Source organism: Pseudopodoces humilis, chromosome 18, assembly GCF_049639895.1.
Source record: "Pseudopodoces humilis isolate 2021_Gansu_Grassland_sample_001 chromosome 18, ASM4963989v1, whole genome shotgun sequence".
NCBI lineage: Eukaryota > Metazoa > Chordata > Aves > Passeriformes > Paridae > Pseudopodoces > Pseudopodoces humilis.
Window position 1 is genome coordinate 1,302,570 of NC_142217.1, and position 19,590 is coordinate 1,322,159.

Below are 19,590 nucleotides of genomic sequence, written 5' to 3' on the forward strand. Positions count from 1 at the left end.
CCAACAAAGTCCAGTAACATCCCACAAAATCCCCACAAATTTCCACAAAATCTAAGAAAATACCTCAAAATTCTTTGTCTCCTCAAAATCATTCAAAATTCTACAAAACTTCCACAAAATCTCCTCAATATCCTACAAAATTCAAGAAAAATCCCACCAATTGCAGAAAAATCCCACAAAATTGCAGAAAAATCCTATACAAATCATTAAATTTTCTGAAAACCCTACCAAATTCCAGTAACATCCCACAAAACCCCCACTAATTTCCACAAAATCTAAAAAAATACCTCAAAATACTTCATGTCTCCACAAAATCCCACAAAATTCCACAAAAAAAATCCCACACAATTCATTAAATGTTCTGAAAACCCCACCAAAATTGCAGGAACATCCCACCAAACTGCCGCAAAACTCCACAAAATCTAAGAAAAATCCCTCACTATTCTTCCAGTATCCTCAAAATCCTTCAAGATTCCAGAAAAAAATCCCACAAAATTGCAGAAATCTCCTCAAAACCCCACCAAATTCCAGTAACATCCCACCAAATCTCCACAAAATTCCAAAGAAGCTAAGAAAAATCCCTCACAATTCTTCAAGTCTCCTCAATATCCTACAAAATTCAAGAAAAATCCCACCAAATTGCAGAAAAATCCCACACAATTCCCTAAATGTTCTGAAAACCCTACCAAATTCCAGAAACATCCCACCAAATCTCCACAAAATTCCAAAGAAGCTAAGAAAAATCCCTCATAATTCTTCAAGTCTCCACAAAATCCCACAAAATTCAAGAGAAATCCCACCAAATTGCAGAAATCTTCTCAAAACCCTACCAAATGCCAGAAACATCCCACAAAATCTCCACAAAATACCTCAAAATTCTTCATGTCTCCTCAAAATCCCTCAAAATTACACAAAATCTCCACAAAATCTCCTCATTATCCAACAAAATTCAAGAAAAATCCCACCAAAATGCAGAAAAATCCCATACAATTCATTAAATGTTCTCAAAACCCCAGCAAATTCCAGAAACATCCCACCAAATCTAAACAAATTTCCACAAAATCAAAGAAAATACCTCAAAATTCTTCAAGTCTCCTCAAAATCCCACAAAATTCTACAAAACTCCCACAAAATCTCCTCAATATCCTACAAAGTTCAAGAAAAATCCCACAAAATTGCAGAAAAATCCCACAAAATTACAGAAAAATCCCATACAAATCATTAAATTTTCTGAAAATCTCACCAAAATTCCAGAACCCTCCCACAAAATCTCCACAAATCTCAAAATCTAAGAAAAATCCTTCCAAATTCTTCAAGTCTCCTCAAAATCCCTCAAGATTGCAGAAAAAAATCCCACAAAATTCCCTAAAACTTCCCAAAACCCTACCAAATTCCAGAAACATCCCACAAAATCCAGACAAAATTCCACAAAATTCCCAAAAATCCCACAAAATTGCAGAAATCTCCTCAAAACCCCACCAAATTCCAGTAACATCCCACAAAATCTCCACAAAATTCCAAAGAAGCTAAGAAAAATCCCTCACAATTCTTCAAGTCTCCTCAAAATCCCACAAAATTCCAGAAACATCGCACCAAATCGCCACAAATTTCCACAAAATCTAAGAAAAGTCCCTCATAATTCTTCAAGTCTCCACAAAATCCCACAAAACTCCAGAAAAATCTCCGACAAAATTGCAGAAAGCTTCTCAAAACCCTACCAAATTCCAGCAACATCCCACAAAACCCCCACTCATTTCCACAAAATCTAAAAAAATCCCTCACAATTCTTCAAGTCTCCACAAAATCCCTCAACATTCCACAAAACTTTCATAAAAACTCCTCAATATCCTACAAAATTGCAGAAAAATCCCACACAATTCCATAAATGTTCTGAAAACCCCACCAAATTCCAGAAACATCCCACCAAATCTACACAAAATTCCACAAAATTCAAGAAAAATCCCACACAATTGCGGAGAAATCCCACACGATTCCCTAAATGTCCTGAAAACCCCAACAAATTTCAGAAACATCCCACCAAATCTCCATAAAATTTCAGAAAAATCCCTCACAATTCTTCAAGTCTCCACAAAATCCCACAAAATTCAAGAAAAATCCCACCAAAATGCAGAAATCTTCTCAAAAGCCCAACAAATTCCAGAAACATCCCACAAAATCTAAACTAATTTCCACAAAATCTAAGAAATACCTCATAATTCTTCAAGTCACCTCAAAATTCCACAAAACTCCCACAAAATCTCCTCAATATCCTACAAAATTGCAGAAAAATCCCATGAAATTCCCTAAATATTCTCAAAACCCCACCCAATTCCAGTAACATCCCACCAAATCCCCCAAAATTTCCACAAAATCTAAGAAAATACCTCAAAATCCTTCATGTCTCCTCAAAATCCCTCAAAATTCCACAAAACACCCCCAAAATCTCCTCAATATCCTACAAAATTCAAGGAAAATCCCACCAAATTGCCAGAAAATTCCACAAAATCTAAGAAAAACCCCTCAGAATTCTTCAAGTCTCCTCAAAATCCCACAAAATACCAGAAAAATCCCACAAATTGCAAAAAATCCCACACAATTGCAGAAATCTTCTCAAAATCCCACAAAATACCAGAAACATCCCACCAAATCCCCACAAAATTCCAAAGAAGCTAAGAAAAATCCCTCAAAATTCTTCAAGTCTACTCCATATCCTACAAAATTCAAGAAAAATCCCACCAAATTGCAGAAAAATCCCACACAATTCATTAAATGTTCTCAAAACCCCACCAAATTCTAGAAACATCCCACAAAATCTCCACAAATTTGCACAAAATTCCAGAAAAATTCCGTAAAATTCAAGAAACATCCCACAAAATTCCAGAAAAATCCCACAAAATTGCAGAAAAGTCCCACAAAATAATTTAATTTACATTTGTCTTGGCAGTTGTAGGTCCCGGCTGCTCTTGCCCCTCTTCTGCTTGCCACTTGAATTTTAGCAGTACAGCTGCAATTGCCTCTTTCAATCAGTGCTGCCCACTGTGCTTTTGTCACAGGGAAATCAGGATTTTTGTTTCAGGCATCATGATCAGTAGAGATCAAAATGCTCCCAAGTCCCTGAGCACTAAGTCGAGGGGAATTAAAGCCACACAGGTCACATTTGCAGTGCTCAAACACAGCCCTGTTGCTGCTGCTGCTGCTGAAATAGAATCAACTGACAGAGGCCAGCACAGAAATTGCCTCTGCAGTGGCAAATAAAATGAAAAAATCCACCAGGAACAGGAAAAAACCAGAACTTCCCAACTCACTTCATTGTTTCTTCTGAGCAGCAGAAGAAAAAGGAACAGGGCAACTTTCAGGCAGCTCCACAAGCTCAGGGTTCTCATTTCCTGGGGAATCTGAGATGCAATTGGCCTTGTTAAAAGGATAAAAGCAAAGGGAATGAATTGGGAATTATTAGGAAAAAATGACCCTTCTTACACACAAAGTTCACCAAGTCATTCCCTGCATTTCTCCTTTTCACATTCTTTCTCTCATCCACTGAGAGGTCCAGCTTATCATGTTCTGGTGCTTATCATCAACTGATTGTGCTCTTGATTTCTCCCAGTGCAAGAGATGTAGAATCATCTCAACTGAACACAGAAACAAACTCCCTCTGTCAGCCCATCTTCATGTTCCAGATCACTTTCAAGATGTCCATGGGGCTGTTGGAATGATGAGCTCTCCACTGCTGGCTGCAGGCTCTGCAGATTCTTTCTCCACATTCAGCCAGGCTTGTATTCCCCAACAATTCCTGGTAGCCCATCATGTTTTCTTTGGGTAGAAGAGGAACAATGAAAACCTCACCAATGGCACAACTCCCCAGTGCACAAGGAAAAGAAAGAACAAGTTGTCAAGTTCTTCAAATATTTGTCCTGCTTTGCTGCAAGAGTTGTGCTGCACTCACAGTGTGGGAAGCCAAGAGAAGCTGCAGCTGGGGGCACATCTTGTGACAGGAGCTGCGCCGCGTTCTCCAGGACAGGTTTTTGGAAAGAACAGACGGGACTGGGGAGAAGATTCTGGGAAAATTGAAACAGCTTTTTTAAGAAATGAAAATAAAATCAAAAGAAACAACCAATATGTTTTTTTCTATTTTTCTCTATTTATTTTTATGTTCCCCTTTTCCATCTTGCACTGTTTCTCCATCCCATTCATTCCAAATGGCTCTCACCTCTAAGATCTGAGACTTGGCAAGTTTTAGACACTGTAAAATACCATGAGCTATACCCAGTTTGCCTTCCCCTGTGTTACTTGGAAAGCAATGCTGGAGACACAAGTGCAGTGCTTGGCTCAGGTACAAATTCTGCATTCAGGGAATGTGCTCAGACGGTGTCTGACCCTCAGCAGGGACAAGGCACAGCAGCAGCCAAGGGCATTGCTGTGCCCCTGTGCAGGAGTCCAGACTCTGGCTCTTGGCTCAACAGGGCAAAGTTCCCGTGTTTGGCCAGGCTCAGGGGCTGCCCGGGGAGCGCGGGGCTCGGGGCGGGGCCGAGCGGGCAACGGACAAACGGACACGGGGACAAACGGTCCCGGTGCTTCAGTTGCAGCGGCAGCGGCGGCAGCGGCGGCAGCAGCAGCAGTGGAAGGAGACAAAAAGCGAATTTCTTGACTCCGTCGATTTTCCTCTCCCTCTCCCACTGTCCCGCACCCCATCCCCGTCGCCCTTTCCCGGTGTCCCCTCCTCTTCCAGGTTCCCTCTCCCCGTGCCCACCCGGGCCATGCCCCCGGTCCGCCCCCGGCCCCGGGCTGGGCTGCCCCGGTCCCGGCCCCGTCCCCGTCCCCGTCCCCGGCCGTCCCTCCGCGGTCTCGCCTCCGCCCAGCTCTGGCTGTGCTGGCGCTGGCGCTGCTGGGCGGGCATCATTGCCTGGGGCTGGGGCGGTATCGCTGCCCTTTGGCTCCGCCTGGCCCGGCCCCGACCCCGGCCCCGACCCCGGCCCCGGCCCCGGCCCTGCCTTCGACCCCGGCCCCGGCCCCAGCTCCTCCCGGGGCCCGCGGAGGACACAGGCGGTGCGGCCGCTGCCGCCGCCTCCGCTGCGGCTTCCCCGGCCCGAGCTCCGCCGCTGTCGCGTTCCAATGAGGGAACGCCTGCGGATGCCCGGCCCGGGGAGGTCGGGGAGCGCTCGGGGGCCGTTCCTGGCCCCGGGCCGAGCACTGACGGCCGCGTCTCTTCCCCAGGGAAGGCGCAGGAGGCCCTGCAGCAGCGGTACCGAGTGGGTTCACTGCTGGGGCGCGGCGGCTTTGGCAGAGTTTTTGCGGCCACGCGACTCTCGGACGGACTCCCGGTGAGCAGAGGGGCCGGCGGCGGGCGGAGGAGGAGGAGGGGGCGGAGGAGGAGAAGGGGGCGGAGGAGTAGGATGGGGCTGGACACGGTGGGCGGTGAGCTGAATTCGCTGTTCCCTTTGGCTTGCAGGTGGCCATCAAAAAGGTGCCACGGAACCGCGTCCGGCACTGGGGCGAGCTGGTGAGTGAGCGGGGCCAGCGGCAGAAGCCGGGGCGTGCCGGGCGGGGATGAGCCGGGGCCCGGCAGGGTGGGAGCCACCAGGACACCTGGAGGGAGAGCGGGCATGGGGCCAGCGGAGGGCACAGAGCATCCCGGGCTGGCTGAGGGCTTCCCGAGCCCTGGCACGGCCTCAGCCCCACTGACGGCACCGTGCTCCTCCCGCAGCCCGACGGCACCAGCGCACCACTGGAGATAGTGCTGCTGGACAAGGTGTCCACAGGCTTCCCCGGTGTGGTGCAGCTGCTGGAATGGTTTGAGCTCCCCAACGCCATCGTGATGGTGCTGGAGCGCCCGGAGCGGTGTCAGGACCTGCGGCGCTTCATTCGGGCACGGAGGTTCCTGTCCGAGGAAGAGGCGCGGGAGCTGTTCCAGCAGGTGCTGGCGGCCGTGCGGCACTGCACCAGCTGCGGGGTCCTGCACAGAGATATCAAACCGGAGAACATCTTGGTTGACCTGGACACCGGCGAGGCAAAGTTAATAGATTTCGGCTGTGGCACCTACCTGCAGGACACAGCCTACGCTCAATTTGCAGGTGAGCCCACAGAGGGGCAGGCTCCTGGTCCCGGCATCTCCTGGCCCAACATCTCCTGGCCCAACCTGGGTGTGGCAGCAGGGATTCTCCCTTTGGCTGCCAGTCACAGGTCTGTGTCTTCAGCCAAGTTGCTTTTGAGCAGAGCTGGGTGGGGACCCATCTTCCATCCCTGCTGGCAGCCTTTGCCTGCCACTCTGCCTAGGACTGGGGCTGGGGCTGGGGCAGCCAGCCTGACAAAATCCCCCGTGGGTGGGGGTAGCAGAGAGGGGGAGCCAGAACCTGTGCACCAGCTGGTTTGGTGTGCAGGTGAGAATGGGCTTGGACTGCTCTGCTCACCTGGTTTGCCTTGGTTCAAGATATTTTTTGGGCAATGCCAGCAGGGAGGATGTGGGTATGGTTTTTCCCCAGCACTGAGTGGGTATTTCCCTTTGTGTGTCATGGTCAGGCCTTGCCAGGGTTTCCGCTGCCCTCTTCCAACACCAGTGGCTTCTTTTCCAACCCCAAGTTTGTACCCAAGTCCCAGGTGCTGGCGAGAGGGCAGCAGGTCACCCTGTGTGCCACTGGGGCAGCCCCCACATGCCCAGGGATGCTGGGGTCAGGCTCTGGGAGCAGCAGCATCCCCCTGATGAGCTCCATCCATATTCCATAGGAACACCGTCATACAGCCCCCCGGAATGGAACGACTTTGGGTGGTACCATGGCGAGGCAGCGACCGTCTGGTCCCTGGGCATCCTGCTGCACGAGATGGTCTGCGGGGAGCACCCTTTCAGGAGGGGCAGGAACATCAGATGGGGCCAGCTCCCGCTGCCACAACGGCTCTCCCAAGGTGGATCCTCATCTCTGGGCACGGGGGGAACACCAGTGTTGGGAGACAGCAGCGGGCTCGTGAGCATCCCGCTCTGGCAGCTGCTGAGGAGGTGGCACATGTCCTGCTCTCCTGCTCTCCTCCAAAACAAAGAATTGATGGGAAAGTTTAGGCCCAGCTCTGAGCACATCCAGCGTGGCCTGGGCACGGGAATAGTGGGGCAAAGCAGACAGGAGCCTTCTCCAACTGACCAGTGGTTTGTGGTTTCTCTCCCCAGACTGCCAAATCCTGATCAGGTGGTGTTTATCCCTGAACTCCTTGGACAGGCCCTCATTAGAAGACCTGTCCTGTGATCCCTGGGTGCAGGATATTCATCAGCCCTAGAAGAAGGGAGAGAGCCACAGGCACAGTGATGCAGGGACCTGGTAAGTTACAGCTCCACACATGCCCTGGCAATCAGCAGCAAAGAAACCCAGACTTTTTTGTCCTGCCTGTGTCACTGCACTGGGCTCATCAAATGGGAACACACAGCCCTTGTGCTGGAGCTGAGCTGCTCTGCCCAGCACTGGTGGGCACCATCTGAGCTGGTTTTGCTTGTCCTGCTTCACTGACAGCCGGGCCCTGGGCAGAACCCTGACAGCCTGGTGTCACCCCAGGGAAGAAGGAGCCCCTGGAGAAGCTGGACCAGGTGGGGCTGCTGCTGCTGCTGGAGACATGGAGGACAACAGCAAGGATGACAACCTCTTCCTCCACCTGGCCAGCGGGAGCTGGCGATGATGGACTTTGATTCTGGCACCTTCTTCAAAGCCAGGCTCCACAGAGAATTTTCAGGTAAGTCCAGACCCAGGGGGATGCTCCCAGATTTGTGCATTGGCCGGGAACCAAAGGTTTCCCCTTTGCTGGGGCAGATGCAACTGATTCCTCAGTGGCTGCCCAGCTGGTTTTTGGCAGGGCTGGGGACGTGGGCTGGGGTGGTTACGAAATGGGAGTGGGATCCTGGCCCTGCCAACAGCCCCCAGCACCCACCGTGCCCCGGGCTGGGGCTGGGGCAGCCAGCCCGACACAAACAAACCCCCATGGCAGGAGCACAGGTGGGACTCCAGAACCTGAGCACGGCTGCTTTGCTGTGCAGGCAAGGAAGGGCTTGGGCTGCTCCACTCCCCTGCTTTGCTTTGGGATCACCGTGATTTTGGGGGACAGTGCAGGGGGGAAGGGAGAAAGCATGGGCTTCCCTCACCCGTGGGTGGGTTTTTCCCTAGAATGTAGGGGTTGGGCCTTCCTCAAGCTCCTGACAGACATAAGATTTTTTACCATTTTTCTTGTTTCCCCTTTTTGTCTGTAACCTATTTTCATTAATTTGTTGTTTGTTTTTCTAAAGGAAGCGTTCTAGGTGGGGTCCAGTCTGGATCAGGAAGTGCTTGGGACCAGCTGTGGCGTGGATGGGCCGTGCCCTTGGAGAAGACTGAGGACATCGTTTGGGACCAGCTTTTCTTCTGGCAGCGGATGGTGTGAGGTGGGTCCTCATCTCCTTGGCATGGGTGGGACAAGAGCTTTTGGGAGATGGCAGCGGGCACAGGAGCATCCCGCTCTGGGCAGCTGCTGAGGGGCTGGATCTGCCGTGGCTGGCTGCAGGCTGGGCACATGTCCTGCCCTCCTGCTCTGCTCCCAAAGGCAGCAGTGATGGGCAGCTTTGGGCCCAGCTCTGAGCACGGCCAGCATGGCCTGGGCACCGCGGCTGGCTGGGACAAGGGGACAGGAGCCTTCAGCTGACGGGCGGTTTCTGGTTTCTCTCCTTGCAGCCGGGCTCTGCGGATGCTGAGGCTGCTCTGGGCTCTGCCAGGGCTCTGCTGGGCTCAGCACCGGGCCGGGATCAGCCAAAGAAGAAACGGTGTGACCTGCAGCAGAGACTTGAGCATTTTGGCAATGCAGCTCAAGTCTGCACAGTGTCCACCTCCAAGGGAAAACATGACACCCCCCAAAAATTAAACTTGTTCCATAACTTCTGAAATGAAATCCATCTGGGATGACCCCAAATGACATTTTTCATCTTGCTCAAGCTGTAGCTCAGCCCTTCTCTGAACAGTTGTGTCCCCACACCTGCCTTTTCCTTCACAACTGCTCCCTCCTTTCCCCCAGTGAGTTCCCAGCCCATCACAGTCTCCATCACACTGCAGCCTTCCTTGATGCCCCTCACCACGAGGAAGGCCAAGCCCCAGTCTCAGGGACTCATCCTGTCAGTGGCTGAAGAACAGCAATGTTTCAGAGGTCCGGCAGGAGTTTAGTGTCATTCAGAGCTGCTCTCCAGCCCTCAGCTCTCCTCACTGCTGAGTTCCCACTCCCTTTTCCTCATCCATCAGGATGAGCTCTGTGAATCCCCTTGTGATAAATGGAAATGATTCGTGTTAACTAAATTGTAACTGTTTAGAAAGTTATTATTTGTAATTAGTTATTATTAGAAGCAATCAAGGGAATTAGTGTTACAAAGCAGATGTACCCCTTTACAGATGTTACATGTTAAAATTAAGATAGCGGATGTAGTTTTGAGATTAGTAATGTCTCAAGAGAAAACTGACCATGAGATGGATAAAGTTGGAATGACTTTAGGCATAGGGCCTGAAAATTATGAAGTGTAAGACTAATTAGTGGAGCACAATGCTCACTTACATAACACAACACTTAGTACACATGCAAAACCTGTAAGGTTATCCAGAGGACAAGGAGGATGAGTGTAAGCCTTCATCCAAAATACCACCGAAAGGGGACTGAAGACCCCCTAGCAACAAGTGAGGCTTGCGCCATGAAGAATAGTGATGTAAAATTAAAGAATCAAAAATAGGAAGAGACTTAGGGGAAACATGAATGAATATGTGTAAGCATACAGTATATAAGTTTAGTTTGAATTACTTTGTTTTGGTACGTGAGGCAGGGTGAGAAGTCCTGCCCATACCCCGGTCAGTTTTGCTTATGCTTTAATCATACTCAATTACTGGCAAATTATATTCATATATATACATATGAAGATATTCACTAAATTGTACTCTTTTACTGAATTGTTTTCCTTTTATACCAAATTTCTATTCAATCCACTAAATAGTATTATTTCATTAAATTGTATCCTTGTATTCAATTCACTAAATTGTATACTTTTTTCCTTGTTATTTAATTGCTATTAACTCAATTGATCTAGTTGTCTGATTTTAATTTCATTTACAACAGCACCAAGAAGAAAAGGGGCTTATTGAGAGCAAGTAAACTTAACCCTTTGGCAGGACACAAATTTAGAGGGCAAAAAATTAAAAAAAACCCACAAGGTCAGCCACACTTCCCAGTGAAAAGGGTTGGAACTCTCTGCCCTCAACATTTCCCCAGCAGCTTTACAAAGGGAACTGGGATCTGAGCTGTGCCCTCTGAACCAACAGAGCCAGCCTCCCTTCAGGGTGAGAAGCCACAGCCTCAGTTATAGCCCCGGGTGCCTCCTGTGCCCCAGAGAATGGCCATGGCTGTAAATGTGTGTTTGGCTGCAGCACAGGGCCAGGGTGAAGCTCGGCAGCCTCATCAGAGCCCACGGCCACGGCCCTTCCCTGCCGGGGCCCTCACCTGGCCCGGCCCAGCCCGGCCCGAGCAGCCCGGACTGGCCTCAAGGGATGGGCTCCACCTGCCCGCTGTGCCCACAGGCCGGGCCCAAGGGCTCACAAGAGGCTTCCTCCCAGCTTTGCAAAACCTCAGCCAAGAGTGTCCCCTTTGCTGTGCTGAGAAGAGTAAAAAACCCTCTCAATTTAACCCCACTGCACTCCTCATGGGGGATCCCTGCACACCTTAGGAGAGAGCCCAAATTTTCCCTGTGTGCCTGATGAGGTGCAGGCCCAGGTGATGCCACTGAAGGAAATGTGCCCTCACAGCCCAGGGACGCTCAGCATGGGCTCCCCCAGCCCCTCGGGGCCCCAGCGCTGGTCACGGCAGCCCCTGCCTGGCTCCTGCCTGCCCACACCGTGGGCACCCCCGGCTGCTCCTGGACATGGAGCTCAGCCAGGGCTGGTGCTGTGTGGGCTCTGCTGGTGGTACCAGCCGGACACTGGGGTGACAGCTCCATCTCTTTATTTGAACAAAAAACATGGGCCAACCCCTGCTCTGGTGCACAGGGGCTGCCCAATTTCAGTCCTGGCCAGGGACCAGGGCCAGGGGGCTCTGGGGCAGAGGGTCTCGCTTGGGAGGTGTGGGTCTTGGGATGCCCTCAAGATGGGGATGCAGATGCAGCTTGGCACGTGGGGACAGATGTGAAGAGCGAGGATAACAGATGCAGCTTCTCAGTGACTGGAATATTTCGCCAGACTTCTGAAGCTGCAGAGGCACTCCTGTGGAGAGAGGAGGTGGCTGAGGCCCCCAGCTGCCGCTGGCACACAGGGACCCTCCTGCACAGCAGGGCCCAGAGCTGCCAAGGCTCCCCAGCACGGCTGGAGCTGCTGGCACAGCTTGGCCCAGCTGGACAGCTGCCCCTCAAGGCCCTGGAGAGCAGGGGATGGCTCTGGGCAGGGTCCCTGGCCAGGAGCGGGCCCCAGAGCACCTCTGCCTTTCAAGGCCAATCTCGTCCCCGCTCTTTCTCCTGCCCACCTTGCTTTGCCTCTGCCCGCTGCTCCTGGGGCTGCTCTTGGCCAGGCAGCCTCAGTGGCAGCCAGCACTGGCTGCAGCCCCAGCGGGCTCCCCAGGACAAGGCCCAGCAATTGAGAGGCCAATGAAAGGCCTGGGCAGCAGCAGAACTCTCAGCAGAGTTATTTGGGCAACCAAGGACTAGCCACAAGTCCACAGCAGCCTCACTGGGAATGTTTCCTGACTATGAGCAGCCTTTCAAGAAGCTGGAGGGTGGGGATGAACAACAACTTACCATTTCTTGTCCTTCCACCACCGGCATCCAACACAGCAGAGGACCATGGAAACGGGCACTGTGAACAGTATCACTACCGTGCCTATCATGCAGGACTTGCGCACATCCTGCGGGCAGAACACTCTTGGGGTGCTCGGTGGATTCTCAGCATTTATATTTGACTTGCCAAGCGCTTCTGTGGGAGCAATGGGCAGCGTGAGCCTGTGCTGTGCTCCACTGCTGAGCTGGCAGCACACTGGATACGGCCAGGACGTTCTCTCTTTCCCCCAGAGCTGGGGCCTGCAGGCACCTTGCTGTCCCTTGGCACAGGCTGTGCCACCCAACAAAGCCCAGAAGGCCGGGAGCAGAGCCCGGGGACAGCGCAGCTGCTTGGGCAGTGGCTCCTTCCAGGGACAGGGGCCAAACCCATCCCTGAGCAGCCACTGCCACCCCTGACCCTCCCTGCTCCGTGACAGCTCCCCCAGCCCAAGGGGACAGAGCCAGGCCCTGTCAGGGGCCAGTGCAGCCCCTGCCCAGTTGGGAGCCAGGGCTGGCTGTGGCCCTGGGCTCGTGGCAGGGCTCCCACTCGGGGCTGCTCCTGTGTCTTGGGCCTCTGGATGCTTAGGGCCAGCTCCAGGAGCAGCTGCAGTGGGATGGACATTGTTGAGTCCCATTTCCCAGGGGCTGGGAATGAGCTCCAGAGGCCTGGAAGCCGAGGCGCCTCCAGCTTTGGCTGCTGCCGGGCCGTGAAAGGGTAGGCCCTGGGGGAAGAGTTGCTGGCACACAGCCCCACCGAGGGCTGAGCCCAGCACAGCAATTACCTCCTGTGCCTGGGCCTGGCATCTCCTCCTTTCCTGCATCAGGAGCTGGCACAGAGACATTGCTTCCTCTAGCATATGTCATCATCTGCACAGACATTTGCTCCAGCACTTGAGAAAGGAAAAGGGACAGCTGGATAAGATAGAACTGTTCGCCATTAGGTGAGGTGGTATCTTCAGGAGGCAATACTTGTCAAATCATGGATAAGGACAAGGAAAACACCCAGGTTACTGAGGCTGGGCCAGGGCCCTCCCTCCTCCAAACAGCCCCTACGCCTGATCTAGCCCAAGACCGGGAAATTGCAGGGGATCTCAGGTTGTTTATGACCCTTGCTGCAGTTTGGGCTCCCTGTCAGCTGATGCCAAATGCCTTCCTGCAGAGGCTGGGGAGAAGCTGCAGCCAGGCCAGGCTGGGAAAGAGCCCTGCAGGCCATGAAAGCAGCAGCAGGGCAGTGAGGCTGCCATGGATCTCTTCCTGCTGTGCCAGGCACGGTGTGTCCAGATGTGCAGAGAAATCCCCCGGCTGCTGAGTCTCAGGAGAAGGCTGAGGGACATGGACCCACCACGGCGTCTCTCCAGATCACTCAGCATCTTGTCCAGAAGTTGGGACGCCTCCAGGGATTTCTTGTCTTCTATGTCTTGGTTCTTCCATCTAGGAGGACCTTAATGGAAAGTAGTTAAATTTCTCCTTCAGGCCAGAGTGGCAGTGAGTGCACCTGGGTGACTGGTGCCCTCCAAGGCACTCCCTCCTCTCCACCTTCCACTCAGGAGCAGGGGCAGGGGGACCACGTGCCTGCAGTGGCCCCACAATGGGATGGAAGGAGCCCCTTGCATGGCAGACAGGAGAGAAAGGACTCCCTGGAGCTGCCAGCAGCTCTGAACTGAGCCCCAGGCAGGGCCAGGGCTTGGCAATGGTAGCTGGAGCAGCTCAGGCTCCCTGGGGCTGGCAAAGGAGCCACACAAGGCACAGCCCCGGGGCACAACCCTGGGCCTGGCCCCTTCCCTCTCTGCTCTTCTCCGTGGCTGCACAGAGCACACGGAAGGAGACACTGGCATTGCACATGGGAAGAAGATTGACAGCTAAATGCTCCTTCCTCCCACTGACAGCAATGCTGTGGGTTCACTCAGGGCTGCAGAAGGGAGAGGGGCAAGGTTTCCAGAATCCATCAACCTTCAGACTCTTAAGGGAAATGGCATGAGAGTGAGCTCTTCCCACACTCACACTGATAATTCTGTGGAAAAATGGACATTGAGAACTTGCCTCCAACATTCTCCATGGATCTCAAACCATTATGTGCCAGGGCTTTCAGATGCTCCATGTCACGATCCCAATCTAGAAGGGAGCACAGATCAGAACCATTCCATGGTGTGCTAGGATCCCTTTCTGCCTTAGGGAACTGGGCACTGCAAGGGGGTCAGGTAAGGCCATGGGAGCCAGATGTCAATGGACATGGCCAAAGCTGCAGAGGGGCCTGAGGAAAGCACTGGGCTGGCTCTGGACACTCTCAACACCTTTTCCATGCTCTGTGCAAAATCCCTGAAAGGCAGGCACTGCCAAGCAGCAGAGATGTACAGCTCAAGCCTCAGCAGGGCTCAGGCCCAGAGGCACAGCAATTACCTCCTGGGACTGTGCCTGGCATGGCCTCCCTTCCTGCAGCAGAGGCTGCCCATGAGCCACTGCTTCCTCCGGGAAACGCTGCCTTCATCACAGCCTTTGGGTTCATCTCTGGAGGAAGGAAGAGCCACAGCTGGATCGGATGGAACCATTCCCCTTTCAGGGAAATGGTATCATCATGAGGCGATACTAGTCGAGGTCATGGATAAGGATTAGGAAATCATATAAACTTATGGGATTGGCCAGAGCCCTCCCTCCTCCAAACAGCCCCTACACCTGATCTACCCCAAGACCAGGAAATTTCAGGGGATCTCAGGGTGTGCATGGCCTATGCTGCAGTTTGGGCTCCCTGCCTGCTGATGCCAAATGCCTTCCTGCAGAGGCTGGGGAGAAGCTGCAGCCAGGCCAGGCTGGGAAAGAGCCCTGCAGGGCAGGAAAGCAGCAGCGGGGCAGCGAGGCTGACATGGATCCCTTCCTGCTGTGCCGGGCATGGCGTGTCCTGATGTGCAAAGAAAGCCCCCGGCTGCTGAGTCTCAGGAGAAGGCTGAGGGACATGGACCCACCTTGTCCTCCCTGCAGCATTTCCTTCAGCATTTTCCTCATGGGTTTGGATGGCTCATGGGGTTTCCACTGTCCTGGACCTTTGTTCTTTCCTCTTGGAGGACCTTATAAAAAAATACATATCCATTTCCCAGGAATGGATCCTACAAAATCAGGGTTCAGCCTGTGGGATCAGCAAGGACAAAACACTCACCTCTCTGATGGGAACTGGGCTTGCGTGCAGCATCCAGCCCAGGAGCTGGGAACGTCCTCCCTGCAGATGCACCTGTAACTCAACAGCCACAGAAGCTTCTCTCATCTCTGCTGATCTGCACAGGCAGCACTGAGCCGCAGCAGTGGTGAGGGGATCACGCAGGGCGAGGGCACACACGTGCACGGCTCTGTCCTGGCACCTGCAGCGATGCCGCCCTGGCCGAGCCTTGGGCTCTGAGCTGGCAGCTCTCCCAGGGGGAAAGGCCTTCACCTACCCTCACCATCTTCCAGAGCATTTGTCCTGGATGTGGGTTGGGAAGCCAGATCACCTTCACCAAGAAGCTTGGCTGCAAAGAAAAGCAGGACAGAGCAGCTCCCATGACTCTGTAGGAGATCCTCAGGCTCCCTGAGGCCAGCAAAGGAACCATGCAAGGCACAGCCCTGGGGCACAACCCTGGGCCCGGCCCCTTCCCTCTCTGCTCTTCTCCATGGCTGCACAGAGCACATGGAAGGAGACACTGGCATTAAACATGGGAAGAAGATTGACAGCTAAATGCTCCTTCCTCCCACTGACAGCAATGCTGTGGGTTCACTCAGGGTTCCAGAAGGGAGCAGGGCAAGGTTTCCAGAATCCATCAACCTTCAGACTCTTAAGGGAAATGGCATGAGAGTGAGCTCTTCCCACACTCACACTGATAATTCTGTGAAAAAAGGGACATTGAGGACTTGCTTCCAACATTCTCCATGGATCTCAAACCATTATGTGCCAGGGCTTTCAGATGTTCCATGTCACGATCCCAATCTAGAAGGGAGCACAGATCAGAACCATTCCATGGTGAGCTGGGATCCCCTTCTGCTTTAGGGAACTGGGCACTGCAAGGGGTTTGGGCAAGGCTGTGGGTGCCAGATGTCAATGGACATGGCCAAAGCTGCAGAGAGGCCTGGGGAGCTCTGGGCTGGCTCTGGTCACTCTCCACCCTCTTTGCACGCCCCGTGCAACATCTCTGGAGGGGCAGTGGGACCAGCCCAGGGCCCCTGAGGCCTCTCTCCCTCCCACAGAGGAAACCCTCCCTAAAGCCCTGGGGAAAACCATCCCCAGTGCTTCCCAGGGAGAAGGGAGCACTGTCCCAGGAATGGGGACCAGGGCCGCCGGCTCACCTGCTCGCCGTGCTCGCCACGGAGCAGCCTGGGCAGCCCTGTCAGGCAGGGCCACTGCCAGGAGGAGCAGGAGGAGGAGGCGCAGAGCAAAGGCCATGGTGCCTTGCCCACTGCCAGTCCTGCAGCTCTTGCTGCCACCACTGTCCTGACACCGCTGTCCCAATGTCAGCACCGCTGCTGCCGCCGCCGCTGCTGCCACAACAGTCGTGGTCAAGGACTGACTGCTCGCTCCTTGTGGTGCTGGGCAACCACGGGGCTCTGGCACCTCTGTGACCTCAGAGCCTGCTGTCACCTCAGCCTGCTGTCACCCCACAGGCTGCTGTGACCTCACGGCCAGGGTGGAATTGTGTGGGGAGTGGGATCTGCCTTCTTCACTAGGGAGCTCATCCTGCCCAGCAGCTCTGTCCAAGGGCTATGACAGGGTCCCAGCCCAGCTGATCTCACAGGCTGGGGGATGAAGGGATGGAGAGCAGCCCTGCTGAGAAGGACTTGTGGCTGCTGCAAGGAGAGAGGCTGGACATGAGCCAGCCATGTGCCTCCAAAGGAGGCTGCCCAGCAGCTTGAAGGAGGTGATTCCACCACCCCTCTGCTCTGGTGTGAGCCCACCTGGAGTACTGCATCCACCTCTGGGTGCCCAACACAGGAAGGACATGGTCCTGTTGGAGCTGGTCCAGAGGAGAGACAAAATGCTCTGAGGGCTGGAGCCCCTCTGCTTTGGAGACAGGCTGGGATAGCTGGGGGTGTTCAGCCTGGAAGGGAGAAGGCTCCACAGAGACCTGATTGCTCCCTTTCAGTACTTTAAGGGGGCTTGTAAAAAAGACAGGACAGAATTTTTAGTAGGGCCTTGTAATGAATGCACTCAAGAGAGTGATATGATTCAATCAAAGAGAATTTTATTAATTGTAGCAAGCAAGCAATAAGCAAAAAATCAGCGCTGGGCGACAGGGGAGTCTCTGCTCCATCGGCTGCCACGCTTCCGATTTCCGTGTTCTCCCTTTTAAGTGGTCCGACTTCCGGGTTACGTGTCCTTTCTCGGGTGTCTCTGCGCATGTGCCTCCAGTCGCTGGGGGTCGTTTTCTGCCTTCTGGTGGTCGCAAGATGAAGATCAGGAGTCTTCCTCTTTTGACCTTTCCTTTCTGTTTTCCTTTTAAGGCTTATCTGGGTGGCTTAGCTCTCTGAAATTCAAGAGAACTTGCAAGGCTGTTTTAATGATTATGCGAGCATCAGCAGTAGCCTTCAACCTCATCCCTATTACACAAAGCATAGTTTTGCAAAGCATCGTATCTACATGTTTAGGCAAACAAAAGGGTCTCTAATTACCACAATTCCCCCCTTTTTCTATTGCTTACTTTTGTTGGTTAAATCTTTGTAGTTCTCTTTTACTTAACTCTAAATAATCTTCTGTCTTTTCCCCATTTAAGGCTTCATATTTAGCTCGTATTAACATAAGGTGAGCTGCTTCTAACCTGCCTTTCACAATGCTAATGATTTTGTTAAAAATGCAAGGTCCAAACATAAGTCCTAGGATTAGTAAAATCAGCGGTCCTGCTATGGTGGATAGTAGAGTTGTTAACCAGGGAGAACAGTTAAACCAGGATTCGTACCAACTTTGTTGCATTCCTTGTTCCCTCTTTCTCTTTTCTAGTCCTTCTCGTAATTTAGCCATGGTCTCTCTTACTACCCCACTTTTATTTACATATACACAACATTCTTCTCGAAGTGCAGCACACAGGCCTCCTTGCTGTAAAAATAATAGATTTAATCCCCTTCTGTTTTGTAAGGCTACTTCAGCCAGCGAGTCTAGGGAGTCTGTGAGGTCTTTTATAGATTTATCAATTCTTCTCAAATCTTCATCTACTGAAATTCTAAGCTCCCTGAGACCCTGGTGTTGATTCGCTAAGGATGCTACACCCGTTCCTAATCCAGCTCCTCCTATGCCTAGCAATATGGCTACTGTTAGTGCCGCGAAGGGTTCTCGCTTCAGCACATGATGCCTTGGGTTTTGATATTGTGAATACACATATTCTTCAGGATGATAGATAATTCGAGGAACTATTATAACCTGTATGCAAAATTCGTAGGTTTCATTAAAGGCTGTTATAGAAACACATGGGGTTACTCCTAAAGTGTTACAAACCCATTTAGTATTAGGTGCTGGAATCAGCCACTGAGCTGGCTTGCGAGGGTCATTAATCTGCATTTTTGTTTGACATAAATGATCCTTATCCGGGGGCACATTTCCCACACATTTTCCTTTTCCAGTGACTCGAGATAACGTTATTCCTGGAGTGTTTTCTCTTCCCTTTTTCCATAGGCAGGCAGCGGGATTAGTGCCGTTTACTCTTTTCAGTTCGGTTATGGAACCTATGGCCTCATAGAAGGGTGGGTAAATGTTATAGCATAACCAACATTCTCTAGTTAAATTTGGGTATGTGTTATTTAGTACTTTAAAGGTAGCTTGTAAAATATTCCAAAGAGCCCTGTTTCTATATTCCTGAGGTGTCCCCACTGTGGTTGATACTTGGGACTTGTTGTTATTTTCTGTTTCCTTTGAACAGTTATTCTGATCCCTTATTTTGGGGTCTATTGCTCTCCATACCACTGGATTTGGTCCAACAGATCCAGAATCATGGGGGACCCCTTCCTTTCTTATGAGAACATGCCCTCCCCGATCCTTTCCGGGTTCCCATATTCTGAAACCCCAGGTCCGTCCTAATAACCACCCAGGATCTTGGGGTTGTGTAATATTGATGTAGTAAAACTTACAAGTCCCAACATATGTCACTACCCCCGAGGGATCTGTCCAGGGTTTTATACATCCGTGTGGACCCCTTTCTACCTTTAGATACTTATCTGGGTTCTGTACTTTCCATCCCACAGAAATTGTCTCACAGCCCCAATATCTACAGTAAAATTCACCAGGGTAATTACAATATCCTTTGCCTGGATTAGAAGCTGGGCACATATATAGCACATTATGTCCGGGCCGGCTATAGCCAGTACTCCTCCACTTAATGAGAGAGTCCAGGGTAACTTGAAAGCTGGGGGCTTCAGAGGTGAGCTGTGATTGGATAACGACCTGGTCTTCCCATCGGATTAAAGACCAATTGAAAGGTTCATGAGTCTTACTTGCGCAAATATTAAATGTGCTGATTAAGATTATAAATGTTATTAACTTCTTTAACGAGCACTGGTTTCCCCTGCTATAATAGAGGCTTTTCTTTTGTGAATTGCTAATTTAGATTCCCCAGAAATTACTTTGCTGGGTTGTCTCATCCCCACTCTTGTGGCATTTCCAGAACCATGACCTTTTGGTCCCATATATATTGGAGTGTTTCCCTCCACAGTTTATTACTCCTCTGCCTCTCCCGTCGAGCTGGTTGCTTCGGGACACGGGGTGTACCATCTTCTCGACAGCAAGAGTACTCTTCAGGAGGGGAATTATTTCCTCTTTTATTGATTCTTTGTATGTATTTTTCCCAACTTTTATGCTTTATTAAAGGGGTATGACACCC

General features: G+C 51.7%; 1 protein-coding gene across 1 annotated transcript; it reads left to right on the forward strand.

Annotated features, from left to right (window-relative positions):
* Positions 1-4,252: 4,252 nt before the first annotated feature.
* LOC148182887 (serine/threonine-protein kinase pim-1-like) lies at positions 4,253-7,461 on the forward strand. The gene is made up of 7 exons (XM_088064249.1): positions 4,253-4,330; positions 4,461-4,649; positions 5,115-5,318; positions 5,447-5,497; positions 5,702-6,068; positions 6,718-6,894; positions 7,151-7,461. Exons 1-7 carry the CDS (start codon positions 4,253-4,255, stop codon positions 7,255-7,257), a joined length of 1,173 nt encoding a protein of 390 aa, XP_087920375.1. The 3' UTR covers positions 7,258-7,461.
* The last annotated feature ends 12,129 nt before the right edge of the window (positions 7,462-19,590 follow it).